The 14,526-nt window shown below is 33.3% G+C and overlaps 1 protein-coding gene across 1 annotated transcript; it reads left to right on the plus strand.

Moving 5' to 3' along the window:
• Positions 1–10,645: 10,645 nt before the first annotated feature.
• Positions 10,646–13,998, plus strand: LOC107359203 (frizzled-5). Its single transcript, XM_015925677.3, has 3 exons — positions 10,646–11,309; positions 11,475–12,585; positions 12,908–13,998. Exons 1-3 carry the CDS (start codon positions 10,745–10,747, stop codon positions 12,999–13,001), a joined length of 1,770 nt encoding a protein of 589 aa, XP_015781163.2. The 5' UTR covers positions 10,646–10,744; the 3' UTR covers positions 13,002–13,998.
• Positions 13,999–14,526: the final 528 nt, after the last annotated feature.

Consider the following 14,526-nt stretch of genomic DNA (forward strand, 5'->3'; position numbering starts at 1 on the left):
TCCTTTATTTTTTCTTCTGCCTTTTCTAATTCTAAAGTTAATTTTTGGATTGATTCATCTTTTGATTTGAGCTTTGATTGGGTAGAACTAAGTTCATCCATACAGTAGCTCGTATGAATCTCTTGATTCCAATTTTTTAAGGTACATCTAGTACAATTTTTAACATTATGTGGGCAAATATCGTTATGGTCATCGAATTTTACATTTTCTAAGATGGTTTTACATGTGGGGAACGGACAAAATACTAACAATTTATTCCAAGCTTCTATAGATTTAATACCCGCCTGGGGTCGTGGTCTATAGTCGAATGGTTCCTTACAGGTAGGGCATTGTCTATTTTTTTCATCAGGTTTGGCAACTTTATAAGCCTTCAAACAAGTATCGGGACACATGCAAGCCCTACAATGGAAACAAGTGTGGTCTCTATAATGGTCAGGGATTAAATCTAAGCATACGGAGCAAGTGAAGTCTTTATAAGCGTCGGAATCGACGAAATCTCTCATGACTTGAGTCTCTGGGGCTTGGTTCATGATTTTTAATATTTCGGGATTTGGCGGAGTTGGCGGTCTAATGTCATCAATGGGGGGAATCCAATTAGCCCAATCTAATTCTCTATGGAATCTTATTCGCCAGTCAGAGGGATCTGATGTTGAACGAGATGTGGATGGAATTGGGTCGGAATTGCGATTGGGAAAAGTATTTCTAACATTATTACGTCTATTTCTACTAGTGTAACCTTGCCAATCCATTGGATTGTAACGGGAGGTGGATGGAACTGGAGTTGGATTATTACGGGAGGTGGATGGAACCGGGTCTGGATCTGGATCGGAACTTAGATCAACGTATACTGGGCTTTGTGGCCTTGGTCTTAAACGATTGTGGTACATGTTGAATAACCTATATTTGGATAGAATGTGATAACACATTTAGTTGTTTGACTAATAGATATTAGTAATTAAAAGCTAATATAATCTAAAGTAGATGCTAAGTCCATTAGGTCTAAATTTATAATTAATATTATAGTATAACAGCAAAGAACATTCATTATTCAGCTAATACAGAGAGCTCAGCGGAATCGAAATCGGTGCTAATTGCGTTTTGTAATCTTGGTAACTTGAATCTGGAACCATATTTACTGCAATAACAGGCTTTTTAATGCAGAATAATATTGTGTTAAACAACTTCGATATTATCAGTAGCATTATGCATACAGTTATGACACCCAATAAAACTGTTATTAAGCTTCTTTTAATCCAAGATAACCATGATTCATCGCGTTGAATTTCTGTTTTATGTTGTGATATCAGTTCTTCCAACAATCCAAGATCATAGGGTTTTTCCTCGACAACCGGTCTAATATTTGTTAACTTCCAGTTAATCAAATTAGAAATAGGTGTCATTTCAAAATGTTCCAACGTGGCAAGCTCACTGAATGGATAAAGTTGACCATCGATGGAAAAGTTCTGATCCATTGAAACTTTAGTAATCTCATTCGAACATGGTCCAGTACTACCATATTGAGTCAAGTTATGACCAACACAATAGACATAATAATAATCATTAACAATCTTAATCTGTGGTTTCCTTATTTTGAATTTAGTTGCTTCAATACAGTTTTCCTTCTCCCAGAGTTCCACTCCTTTCGATACGTCACAATAATTGGGAAAGTGAATTAGGTATTCTTCTTTTAATTCGTCAGCTTCAATACTACACATTTCTTTTGAAGTTAAATTAACAGTGACATACTGAGGTCCTTTGTACTTCAACAAACATACTGAACCATTAGTTTTCTCAAGTAACGTGAACGGGTCCGCTTTCTTAACAATCAAATCAGTAGCTATCTTTGCAACTCTAAATGTGAATTGCAAATAAGTCTCTTCTGATGTTTGATTTTCTTTCTTAATAACTCGACATTTTGCATCTGACACCTTCGTTAATAGACATGTTTTCCCACATGGCAAAGTAACGTTGAAAAAATCAAACGTTGAAATCGGAATAGTTTTATTCGTCTGAATGGCCTTCATAGTTTCTTGCATGACTGAGATTAATCTATTCACTTGGTAGGATATGTCAGCTGCTCGGAATGAATTCTCGTAAGCACTATGCTCTAACTGGGCAACTCTTATCTTTAAGTCTGCTAATTCGCCAGACATATGCATCATTTTTGCTTGATGCGACTTTAGAGCATTTGAGATTTCGCTGAGAGCGTCGTTAGTAATCTGGTCTACTGTTTTTGAACCCCCACTGAAGCTATTGATCAATGCACTTGTACCAACAATCATGATAGAGGAAATGAAAATCACGGCCATTACACCACCGTCTCTTTTGTGTCTCGACGAAACTTCGTTTTGACTACATAGCTTTTCAACTGTTTGCATCTTTTCTTTGATGTATTTCAAACAAGTTTGCCGTGCGATGTAGAAAATATCATTTACATGCGTATATTGAAAGCAAATCTCATCCGCTTTATTATAACATTGAGTACGATTTTCTTTTTTGATGAATTCTTTACAGCCTCGATAAGTTTTAAGGGGTTTAATTGAAGCTCCCAAAGTTAGTGGTGAACTATTCCCGATGTGTCGTGGTTTAGCTTTCCACTCTATTTCACAGTCTGTCGCATTATTTTGAGTGTCTTTCCAATCAATATTCTCTTCATCAAAGTAACTTTCATATTCAGGAATTTGCTTGCATGGATTTACAAGAGCAATGGTATGGTTAACTCGAATATACCCTCTCAAGTATTTATTATGAGTAGATTTCCATATTAGTGAGTCAGCAATGTTGATTGATTCACAAATATTTGCCATTAAAGGCAGGAAAAGTAAGAACAGTAAACTAATTGATAATTTACTGGTCTTTTGACCACCAGAAGAAGATCTAGTCTCCTTAACAATATATGGTTTGATCTGGGATCCATGTACTCGTTTGGGTTCGTAACCTTCGTCCTGCTGTAAAAGATAGGTAGTTTCTCCTATCTTCTCTATAATTTTAAATGGACCTTCATATTTTGATTCTAACTTATTGTTTCGCACTTGTTTTTCATACAATACTAGATCTCCTACGTCAAAGGTTCTAAGTCTATGTCTTTTCTCATAATTTTTAGTTTGCTTTTCCTTCGATTCATCTGAATTAATTCTTGCTAATTCTTTCACTGATGCCCATTCATTATTGATGAATTCTACATATTCAGTAAAATTGATCTCTTTATTTTCTGGGTTTAGTTTTAGATCTATTGGTAAATTGGCCTCTCTTCCATACAGAAGATAAAATGGTGAGTATTGGGTGCTCTGATTTGCGGCGCTATTGTATGCTAAATTTATCAATGGCAGTATCTGAGTCCATCTCAAACGATTTGTTTCCTGACAGTAATGGCTTAACATTTGCACAATCGTTCGATTCACTCTTTCTGTCAACCCGTTAGTCTGGGGATGATAGGTGGTTGACAGTTGCCATTTCGTATTCATAAAATCTGCAATTTCTTTTATTGTGTCTGCAATAAAATTACGACCTTGGTCACTAACGATCGTTTTAGGACAACCGTGGCGTGATAAAATGTTTTCAATTAAAAATTTTGCAGTGCTGATTGCATCCTTCTTTGCTAAAGCTTTCATCTCTACCCACCGAGTAAAATAATCAGTGGCCACAATGATGTATTCCTTTCCTGAAGAAGGAGGTAAAGGGCCAAGAATGTCAATGCCAACTTTCTCAAATGGCACTGTGACATAGATTGGTTTTAATGGCGGAACTGCGTTGCCTATTCCTTTTTTATTAAGTTGACATTCTTCACAAGAGTTAATGTACTTAGCAATATCCTTTGTCATTCTTGCCCAATAATACTTAGTTTTTAGCTTTGCATATGTCTGGTAGAGACCACAATGACCTGAAATAGCGTCATTATGATAAGATTGTAAAACCTTTTTGACTAAAGTTGTAGGTAAGACTGGAACCCAGTTAGTCCCTATATCTGTTACGATCTTTTTCTCAAGAATTCCATCTTTTATTCGAAAACTACGAATAATTCTATTTTTTACTCTAGGTTCTAATTTGTCAATATCATTTAGTTGTTGTATTTGGGCTTGTGTTGTTGGGTCTTTTCTCTGTTCTTCAATAAGATTAATATTTTCCTCATCCTGTTCACTAATTAAAAGTGCGAAAATATCGTCGCCTTGTTCTTTATCATCATCATCTATTTTATTGAATTGGGGATCATTGGTAGGATAACGACTTAAACAGTCGGCATCGGCGTGTATTTTCCCAGATTTATAAGTTATTTTAAATTCGAAAGCTTGTAGCGTCATGGCATAACGCATTAGTCTTGGGGGTAGTTTAGTTTTGGATTTTAAGAAGCACAATGCACAATGATCAGTTACTACTTCGAATGTGATGCCTTCGAGATAATGTCTAAACTTCTCAAAAGCATAGATGATAGCAAGACATTCTTTGTCCGAAATGGGATAGTTGATTTCTGCACCTCTTATTTGTCTACTTGCAAAAGCTACAGGTTTCCATTTATTTTCGTGTTTTTGTAGCAGAATTGCTCCTAAACCTACATCAGAAGCATCTGTTCGCAATTGTGTTTCTAGCATGTGACTATAATGCGCCAAAACAGGTGCTTTGACTAGACAATTTTTCAGGTATTCAAAAGCTTCTATTTGAGTTGGTCCCCAAATAAAAGGAACTTCTTTTTTCGTTAATTGGGTTAATGGTTGTGCAATTTTAGCAAAATCCTTGATAAATTTGCGATAATAAGAGCAAAGAGCGACGAAAGCTCTAATATCCTTCAAGGTAACAGGGACAGGAAAATTTTTCACTGCTCTGATTTTTTCTGGATCGGGCTCTTGGCCAGCTGCACTAATAATGTGTCCAAGATACAAAATTTTCTTTTTAAAGAAAAAACATTTATCTGGTTTTAAAGTCAAACCAGCTCTTCGCAAACTATCAAAGACAGCTTCTAATCGTTCTAAATGTTCTTTAATTGTTTTGCTAAAAACTATTATGTCGTCAATGTATACAAGACAACACTTGTACTTAAGTCCTCCAAGACAACAGTTCATCAGTCTTTGGAAGGTTGCGGGTGCATTACAAAGTCCAAAGGGCATTGTTACGTACTCGTACATGCCAAAACTAGTCACAAAAGCACTTTTTTGTCTGTCTTCAGGTGCAAGTTCTACTTGATGATAACCTGATCTTAGATCTAAAAGACTAAAATATTCAGAACCTTGCAAAGCATCCAGTGAAACATTTATATTTGGAATTGGATATGAGTCTTTTACAGTTATAGCATTCAATTTACGATAATCAACACACATTCTCCAATCACCTGTCTTTTTGCTTACTAGAACAACTGGTGAACACCAGGGGGAAAAAGAGTCGACTATAATACCATCTCTTAAGAGTTCGTTAATAATTTGTTTCGTTATCTCCCTTTTCTGTGCACTTTGCGAGTAGGGAGACTGTGAGATCGGGGCATGGTGACCTGTCTCAATTCGATGCATGAAAAGATTGGTTCTACCTAATTCTTGTGGTGTAACAGCAAAAACTTCTCTATAATTATTGCATAATTGATACAATGCTTGCTCTACACCACCTGGAACATCTTTCTCAATATTTAATTCTAATTCAGGAATTTTTGATTTATCAACAAATGTTGTGATCGGTTCAATTTCTAATTCGACATCTTCGGTCAATTCTGGTAACTGATCTACATCAGAAGACACGAAATCATTCAAGTCGTTTAGTAAATCATTTAGATCCTCAGATTCAGTTGAAGTGTCTACTATTTGTTCACTGTCTGATGATTCTTCTTCGGTAGTAACTATTTCCACAACTGGTTCTACTCTACCTATTTTTATCTTTCTATTTGCACAATCAATGTTTACTTGGGCTCTTGTCAGTAAATCTTGTCCGATTAGGACTTTGAATTTGCGTGGCAAGTTATTTACTACTTGCATCTTTGTATCTATTATAGCTATTTTGCGGCCGTCTGTAATTTTTAATTGGACTTTCACTTTTCCTAAAATTGGTAATGGCTTATTATTTGCAGCAAATGGTGTAGGACCTTTATATTTACTCACATTTAGGTTAAGTTCATGGACTAAGTCTTTAGTAATGAGAGATATTTCTGATCCTGTATCTAGCATTGAATCTACTTTGCAGCCATTAACTTTTACAAATTGTTGAATAAGATTTTGGTTGAGAAGGTGAACAACCGGGTTAACAAATGTAGCTTCATCTGATTCAATGCAATAGTCAGAGTCTACCTCTTCTTCAGATTTATCGTCTCGATAAGTAGTAATTCTTACTTGTGGAGCTTTACCACGACCTCGACCTCTACCTCTGTCTTTACTAGGTGGTCTACCTCTACGTTTAGGTGAGGGGGATCTCTCCTTTGTTTTACTTTTGTATTCAGAGCCTTTAGGTGGATCCATTTTAACTTCAGGTTCTTTAATAGATATTGAAGGTCGATTTCTCCAATTATCAGGATCAGCATTATTTCTAGGGAAAGTTCGCTTTGCAAAAGTTTGATTACTAACACCTGGATTACCTGGAATAAAGTTTCTTGCCGCTGTCTGATAATTTTGATTCGCTTGTGAAATTACTCGTTGATAATCTTGATTATATTGTGCCATGTTTGGATTATAACTAGTAGTCGAATAATTATTTAACCCTTGATTACGATTGCCATAATTATTTTGACTTATTTCGTTTTCAGGCCTTTTAGCAAAATAGCATCTTTCTTCAGTATGCCCTAATCTCTTACAAATATTACATCTCTTGAGAGATTCTAATTTTTCTTTCATTTGTTGTACTTGTGTTTGCAGTTGAGTTACTTCTTTACTGGGTGCATCGAACGGTGTTGAGCAACTATGCATGGCTCGTTCAGCCAATCTAGCCGCTTCAACCAGTTCATGCAAAGTTTTCGGGTTTTGAAGAGCAATCCCGTATTTAATTTGTGGTAACAATTTCTCCTTTATCATGCTAATGATAAAAACTTCAGGTGTTTGTTCATGGATTCTTCTACATAATTCATGAATTTCATAAATGAAAGCGATGGCTGATTGACCAACCTTTTGCTTAGATTTGTAAAGCTCCTGAGAAAGGTAAGACCTGTAGTCTGCGGGACACAAATCTGCAATCATTCTAGTTTTAAGGTCATGATAGTCTTGGGGTGAGTTTTGTGATGGCACCACCATACCGTTTTGTGTATCAGGTACACTAGCTACATGAGGTACAGGTGAAGTTATGGCATAATACCACCTTCTAGCAGTGCCTTGCAAATAAGCTGGGAGTACATTAAACATATCTGTTTTTGACCAGCCTAAAGCTGCAGCTGCAAACTCAAATGAATCGAACCAGTCAATAACATTTTCATCATCGTCACCCGAGAAGAAGTTAATATTGACCGGAACATTCGGAAAGGTAACATTAGCTGTCGTAAGGGGTGGTACTAAGTTATTAGTACGAGTTTCCTCATTACTTGTCACATTGGGCTGAGCCATTTTAGTATTATTTATTATGTATGTATTATTGTTTTTTTTTTTTTTTTTTTTTTTTTTTTTTTTTTTTTTTTTTTTTTTTTTATCAATAACTTTTACTAATTTCTACGTCTAATTGTGTCGTTTGATTCGAAACATATAAGACCATAATCTATTACTGTCTTGTCAGCGTGATGATAAAACATTACTATCGGTTGATGGTTAACAAACCAAGGGTGGATTCTTAAAGCAGTACTTATTGCTTTAATCTCTATATTTTGATTATTTTTAGTCATTTAATTTTTATTTCGCATGCGATGACTTATTAAATTAATGGTTCACAATAAAGACTTTATTTTGTTGACAAAAATGTTTTAGGGTGTACCATGCACTACGTCCAATAGATTATAATTTATCTGTGATATGTGAATTTATTAATTTATTATATTTACTTTTATTATTAGAATAGTGATGATTGTAATCAATGTCAAAAAGCAAACAGTCGATAGAATTAACTCTTCTAGAAACCAACGCCTTATGTAATTGATGAGGTTATTACAGAACGTAACGAAAATCAAGTTGAAAAGATAACAATAGAAAAACCAATTCATCAATATTGATGAATAAGTAAAGTGTTTTTTGTAATTTTTATAATTTAACTATTATAGAGCACGCAAGATTGTGGATGTTTGATTAAAATATTTGATTAACCTGATCACGAAATAGGTGTGAAAAATTTTGTTAAATGAATTACTTCAAAATTATTATGATTGAATGTTATTAAAGTATATCGTGATTTTTCGTAATATAGAGAGTAAAGATTGTATAATAAATCTCTTTCAAATTTGATTGATTGAGGTGCGGTTTTTTCTAAAAGTAATCAGTCTAAAAGTTATTAGGTTTGACCTATCAATTCAGATGTAATCTTCTTTTTAATTTGATTTTGTTACTCTGGGTGTATTCTTATTCTTAAACTTAATTAATTTGATTGATGATCTGTCCCTTCAACTTGATTCATCCAAGTAAGGCGTAGTTTTGTGGAGTGTAATTCGTTAGATTAATGATCAATCTTTAAGGTTAGCTTATCTAAATACAATATGGTCTAATTGCATCTAATTTATCTCTAACTTAATTAATAGAGTGGAATTACTCTTTAGCTTTTTCTTGATTTTCTTATTATATTAGTTATCCTGGGATTATTAAGATATAACCTGGATATTTTTAATGATATTTAGACAAAATATTGTTTAGTTATTGACATTCGTTTACAATTATCCTTCATCAAAGATTCAAGATCAAATTTTCTATACTTAGTGTCAAATCAGTAAATTTTTCGAAATGCATCAATTATTGTAACTATTATTTGTAACTTCATTAATGATAATTAAAATTCATCCGAAAGTTATTCTAAAGTTTAGTTTTAAGCATAAATAATATGCAAATAGTCAGGCAATAAGATTAGGTTTTAAATTAATCAATTTTTGAGTTCGATATCAGAACTGAGTTCGATATTTGTGAGTTTGTTAGAATTAGAATTAGGTAATTAATAGCTTATATGTACATGAGAACTGAGTTCTGTATTAATAAGCTTTTAAATTAGGATTAAGTTTAGATGATAATTGGCTTAGATGTGAATGGAGATCGATAGGGAGAACTGAGTTCTTTATTCGGTCAACATTCATAAATTCAGTTAAGAGTGATTTAGATAATAATAATATGTTGAGAATTAGGGGTTAATTTATGTTAAGCCAATAGGATTAAGGTATGATGGTATTAATTCAATAGATGATAGTCCATTCAATTTTACAATTAATTAGGTTCTAATGTAAGACTAATTATCAGTTTACTTACAATTTAGGTGAATTTGTGACTTAATATTTATGATGGTTAGCAATAAGATTTGTTAGGTCGAGATTTTGTGAGTAAAGTTAATGATGTATATAGTTGATGCTATGATTGAAAAGGATTTCACAAAAGTGTCATAGAATGTTGTGTTGTATTTATTGGTGAGTGGGAATTTGTAAATTAAACAGGTGTTGAGGAAAGTTATGAGGTTGTTGAAACTAGCGATGTTTTTTGAGTTCAAAACGAAACCATTGGGTATAATATAAAGTTCACTAATAAGGTTGGTGGTGAGATCAAATGTTGTGTCTAATGTCTATTGTGTGTTGAACATAGAGAGGTAATCGATAAAAAGTTGAGTTGATTCACTTTAATGTCTCAATTTTTCTACTTTCACATTGGTTCATTTTTCACAATCACTTTTATTTACCGAGATTGGGTCAATTTGAACTTGTTAGGTAAAATTTTCACTCTCTGTTATGATTTAAATTATGATGATCAGATTTCATTCACTAAATACAAATTAATGGAAACTTCAAACAAATAATTGAAAATGATGTTTATGATGATTTCATTGTGGTTAACCTGAATAAATTGAGAAAAACTGATGACTAGTTGAATTTTGAAAGGTTGAGTTGACTAGGTGAAAGGTGATGAATTGTAGGTGATGAATAAAGATGAACAATTATTTTATCTTTTGAAGTATAACACCGATTATTTAACAGTTTGTTGGTTAACAGTTTTTAATATAATATATGATATCACTAATTTATTTCACTTAAAAATCAAAATTAAAGTTGATCTCGTCTGTTGGCACCGAGCCTCACTTCGGGCACCAAATTGAAACTAAATTCAAGTAAACTCTGAAGAGTTCCAAGTCGAACTAACTTTATTCTCTAGAATACTTCTACATATATTTAGGATACAATGTATCTTATCGAGGCACACCTAAAATCGATAAGATGTAACATTAAGGACATTAATGGTTAACATTAAACTTATTATAAATGCTTATTCATCTTGGGTGTGTTACACAAGAAAAGAATCGTTTATAACTCAGAATATCTGCTTGTACCAACAGTTGAATCGCGACACCGAGTCACCATGTACTGTAACAAGATTTGATGTACTTTATGTCTTTAATTATTGGTAATTTATTGTTGATTTTAATTATTTATCATTATTCAGAAATTAAATGAAATCTTCTACTGAGCTGCCATCTATTGAGTTTTTAGTCATCCTTTTATTCTTAAACCTGACTTACCTTAATCTTTATTGAAACGCAAACTCCAAAAGTGACAAAAAAATGGGAAGGTTGTATAAATATCTTATGATATGAAGTTGTCTACATTTCTTTATTGACATGGTTTGTTTATTTATATTCAAATTAATCTTTTAAATGTGGATGTAATTAAGTTAACATCAAAATGAATTTTAATCCAGTGATTAGTACTTTTTTTATACAAATAATTCTTGCCGCGGCAGAGTTAAGTTCAGATAGACCCAAATGTGAAGAGATCACTGTACCAATGTGTAGAGGCATTGGTTATAACATGACCTCTATGCCAAACCAATTTCATCATGAAAAACAAGATGAAGCTGGAATGGAAGCTCATCAATTCTGGCCGCTTGTTGAAATTTCATGTTCGGATGATCTGAAACTTTTCCTTTGCTCCATGTATACTCCAATTTGTATGGAAGATTATCCGGGTAGACTACCTGCTTGCCGTTCAGTCTGTGAAAGAGCACATGCAGGTTGTGCCGCAATTATGTTAACATATGGCTTTCCATGGCCTGAATCGATGGATTGTAATAATTTTCCAGTTTATCCAGGAACTCCTGAACAACTTTGTATGGATCAGAAGAATGGTGAATCACCTGGACCTGTAAAGCCACTTAAACCGTCAAATCTATCACCATTCCAGCCGTCAACAACAGCATCTTATCCATTGTCAACTTTAGCAACTTCAACATTTAACTCTATTTCCAATAGTAAGTAAAATTGTTTGTTTTTCAATGCGACATAATTATTGATTTACATTTTATATATTATAAAGATGCTTCAATTAGATCAATTTGTGTTTTTTGCCTTTTTTGAACTGTTATCCAATTTCTTTTGAATATTCAAAGTTACTAATTTTTTCTTTTCATTTTCAGATTCAGTCAAAAATTCTGCTTCAGGTCTGAGAGAATGCCCTTGTAACTGTAGACCGCCAATGATTCCGATAAATATCCAAAGCGATTATTACAAACACATCAACAGTGGAGGAATTATTGACTGTGCTCAACCCTGTCAGACGAACTTATTTTTCTCCAAACAAGAACAATCAAAATCATCTATGGTTATCACCATAATAGCACTTTGCAGTTTGTTTGGCTCTCTCATGGTTATCTTCACCTATCTCACTGATTGTGAACGCTTTTGTTATCCTGAGCGATCGATAATCTTTCTTTCAACCAGTTATCTTATGGTGTCAGTTGGCTTTCTCGCTCCCAAATTTTTCGATTCAACAGCAATTACGTGTGATACAAATAAACTACTGTATGCAGGTTTCGGGACGCCTACATGGGAATGTACCGTTGTCTTTGCCCTGATCTTCTTTTTCAGTATGGCCGCCTCTTTTTGGTGGATCATTTTAACTTTTTCCTGGTTTCTTTCTGCCAGTCTTAAGTGGACTGCCGAGGCTATTAATGATTATTCACCATATTTCCATATGATTGCGTGGGGCATTCCTTTCATGAAAACATGTCTGGTCATTTTTATGCAAGCTATCGATGGTGAACCATTGGCCGGCATCTGTTTTGTTGGTAATCTAAATTCTCATCTTCTTATGCGCTTCATCATAGTCCCTCTTTGTACCTATCTTATTGTCGGAATTATTTTCCTTTTTGCTGGTCTCATCTCTATTGTGCGAATTCGTAGAGCAATACGTGAACAAATTCGTCATTTTACTGATAAATTTGGACTGGATAAATTAATGGTTCGAATAATTATCTTCTCCATTTTACATATTGTACCAATGGTCTTAGTAATCATTTGTAATTATTATCAATACTCATATGGCTCTGTCTGGGAAACTCATTATACTTGTGCATGTAATCCATCTCGTATTGAAACACCTTATGTCACCATTTATCTGTTCAAATATATAATGCTTCTGGTTCCAGGAATAACGAATTTCTTCTGGATATTATCAGCTAAAACTATCAAATCCTGGTGGCATTGTATATCTCGTACACTTTGCTGCTGTTGTCGTAATAATGAAAGGTAATTAATGACCAATCACTCTTAATCCAAATTTCAGGACAAACGCCATCAAAAATGATGAATCGCAGATTAATGGAGAAAAGGCAATCAAACAAAGTTGATACGATCCAGTCTCCATTACCTCTTGATATTCTCAATCAAGATACTTAGTCATCATTTTAATTTTAACACTTAACCATTCTATTGCATTCCATTCATGACATTTAATTGAACACACCATCTTCACCACTCATCCTGTTTTATTTATTATCATGTTTTACAATTCAATTCATCTGTATTTTAACGAACAACATTTTCCGATACAATCATTCTTTTTCATCAGTTGCATCATTTCTTACTTTTGTAAAAAGAGACTTCACATCATTCTGGAACTGACTCCAAAAAATTCAACGGATTTGGAACCATCTCACCGATAAATTGTATAAAAAAGTATCATCACTGCCATTATAAAATCAACCATTCCATATGCTAACCACATCGCATTTAATACACTGAAATGTTGGTCAAATTGAACTTAGTGAACAAAAACAGCAAATCGTGATTTTACCTGAAACCTTCTCAATCTCATAAACAAATTAGATTTCCACAAATCTAAATAAATATAAACGTGCCATCGCCCACATCATTCCAAAACACAAATTGCAAATTCTTATCTTCTTACAAAATAAATACAAAGATCTCATGCTAACTCGTTTAGAATGAAATTAATGAGCATTTGAAGCGATCTCCAAATGGAAGTAATCACTAAATAAAAGACAAATCATGTGAATTTCAAAAGGCCGAATTATTTAAAATATTCAATTTGAATTGTTTTCATTTTTGCGATAACTTCCAACAAGATGAGATGCACAAACTTCAAGAGGACTGAAAATTGAAAAATTGGTTTGATCAAATTTCGTCTGATGGAAAACAGAAAGAAAAATAATCATGACTTCACTTAACGCAACAATGCAAACAATCAAGATGACATTGACCAAATAATATTAAGAGAGGTCAATCGATTAATCTATTCTTACATCATTGGCATCTTTTACCCTGTTTACCCTGTAATTTGTAAACTGAAATCTCAATCTAATCTTGGAAAATGGATTGAATTGTTCATGTGCTCAACAAATTTTCACCAACCTCGTCAGTGAAAATTATACGGAAAAATTTTTAGTGAGAGAAAGAAGATGAAATTATCTAGTTGATTAGCATTTTGGTGATATTTGTAAAGCACCTAAAATGAACAATGAAAACAGTCGATTCTTATCACTGAATTGCCATGATTACAAGAAATATTGTCCATGAGTTGAAACTTTTTATACAATTGACAAATTTTTTGTTCATTTTTGTTTTATTCCAAAAATTAATCGAATGTATTATTTTGTAAATTATGCGATCAGTAAATTATTAAGAAAATTTTACAAACCATATTCTATGATCAACATTATAAGAAATCAACAATTTGCGACAAATAGAAACAGAAACAGGTAATAATTTAAGACTTCAACATGAAAAGTTTGATTGATTATGAAAATAAATTTTTATTGAAATGGGTGACATTCAGGAAAGTTGAAAAGTCTTATAAAAAATGTAAGAAGTTTAAGAGTTTAATTTAAAATCAAGCTTAATATAAATAAATGGCTCAACGGCTTAAAGTCAAAGTTCAACGCAAAGGACACAAGTTAGCAAGTTTAAACATCAAGGAATATTAGAAATTATAGAAATCAAAAAAAATTAAATTGCAATTAATCCTAGCCATCTCTTGCTTTTCATCCAATATGAATTTGATTTAATTATGCAATTTTCCATGGTTAAATGTCAACCATCTTCGGTTCCGAATTGGCCAACCTAGTTTGATCAAAACTCAAAGCGAGCATTCTGACGTTGATTGCTTCCATCATCCATCTTCTTCGATCATCTCTGAGTTTGTTTATGTTTCGGTATCACCTTGACTGA

The sequence above is a fragment of the Tetranychus urticae genome, chromosome 1 (assembly GCF_039701765.1).
Source record: "Tetranychus urticae isolate SD_2017Ah chromosome 1, NJAU_TeUrti_SD_1.0, whole genome shotgun sequence".
Classification (NCBI taxonomy): Eukaryota; Metazoa; Arthropoda; class Arachnida; order Trombidiformes; family Tetranychidae; genus Tetranychus; species Tetranychus urticae.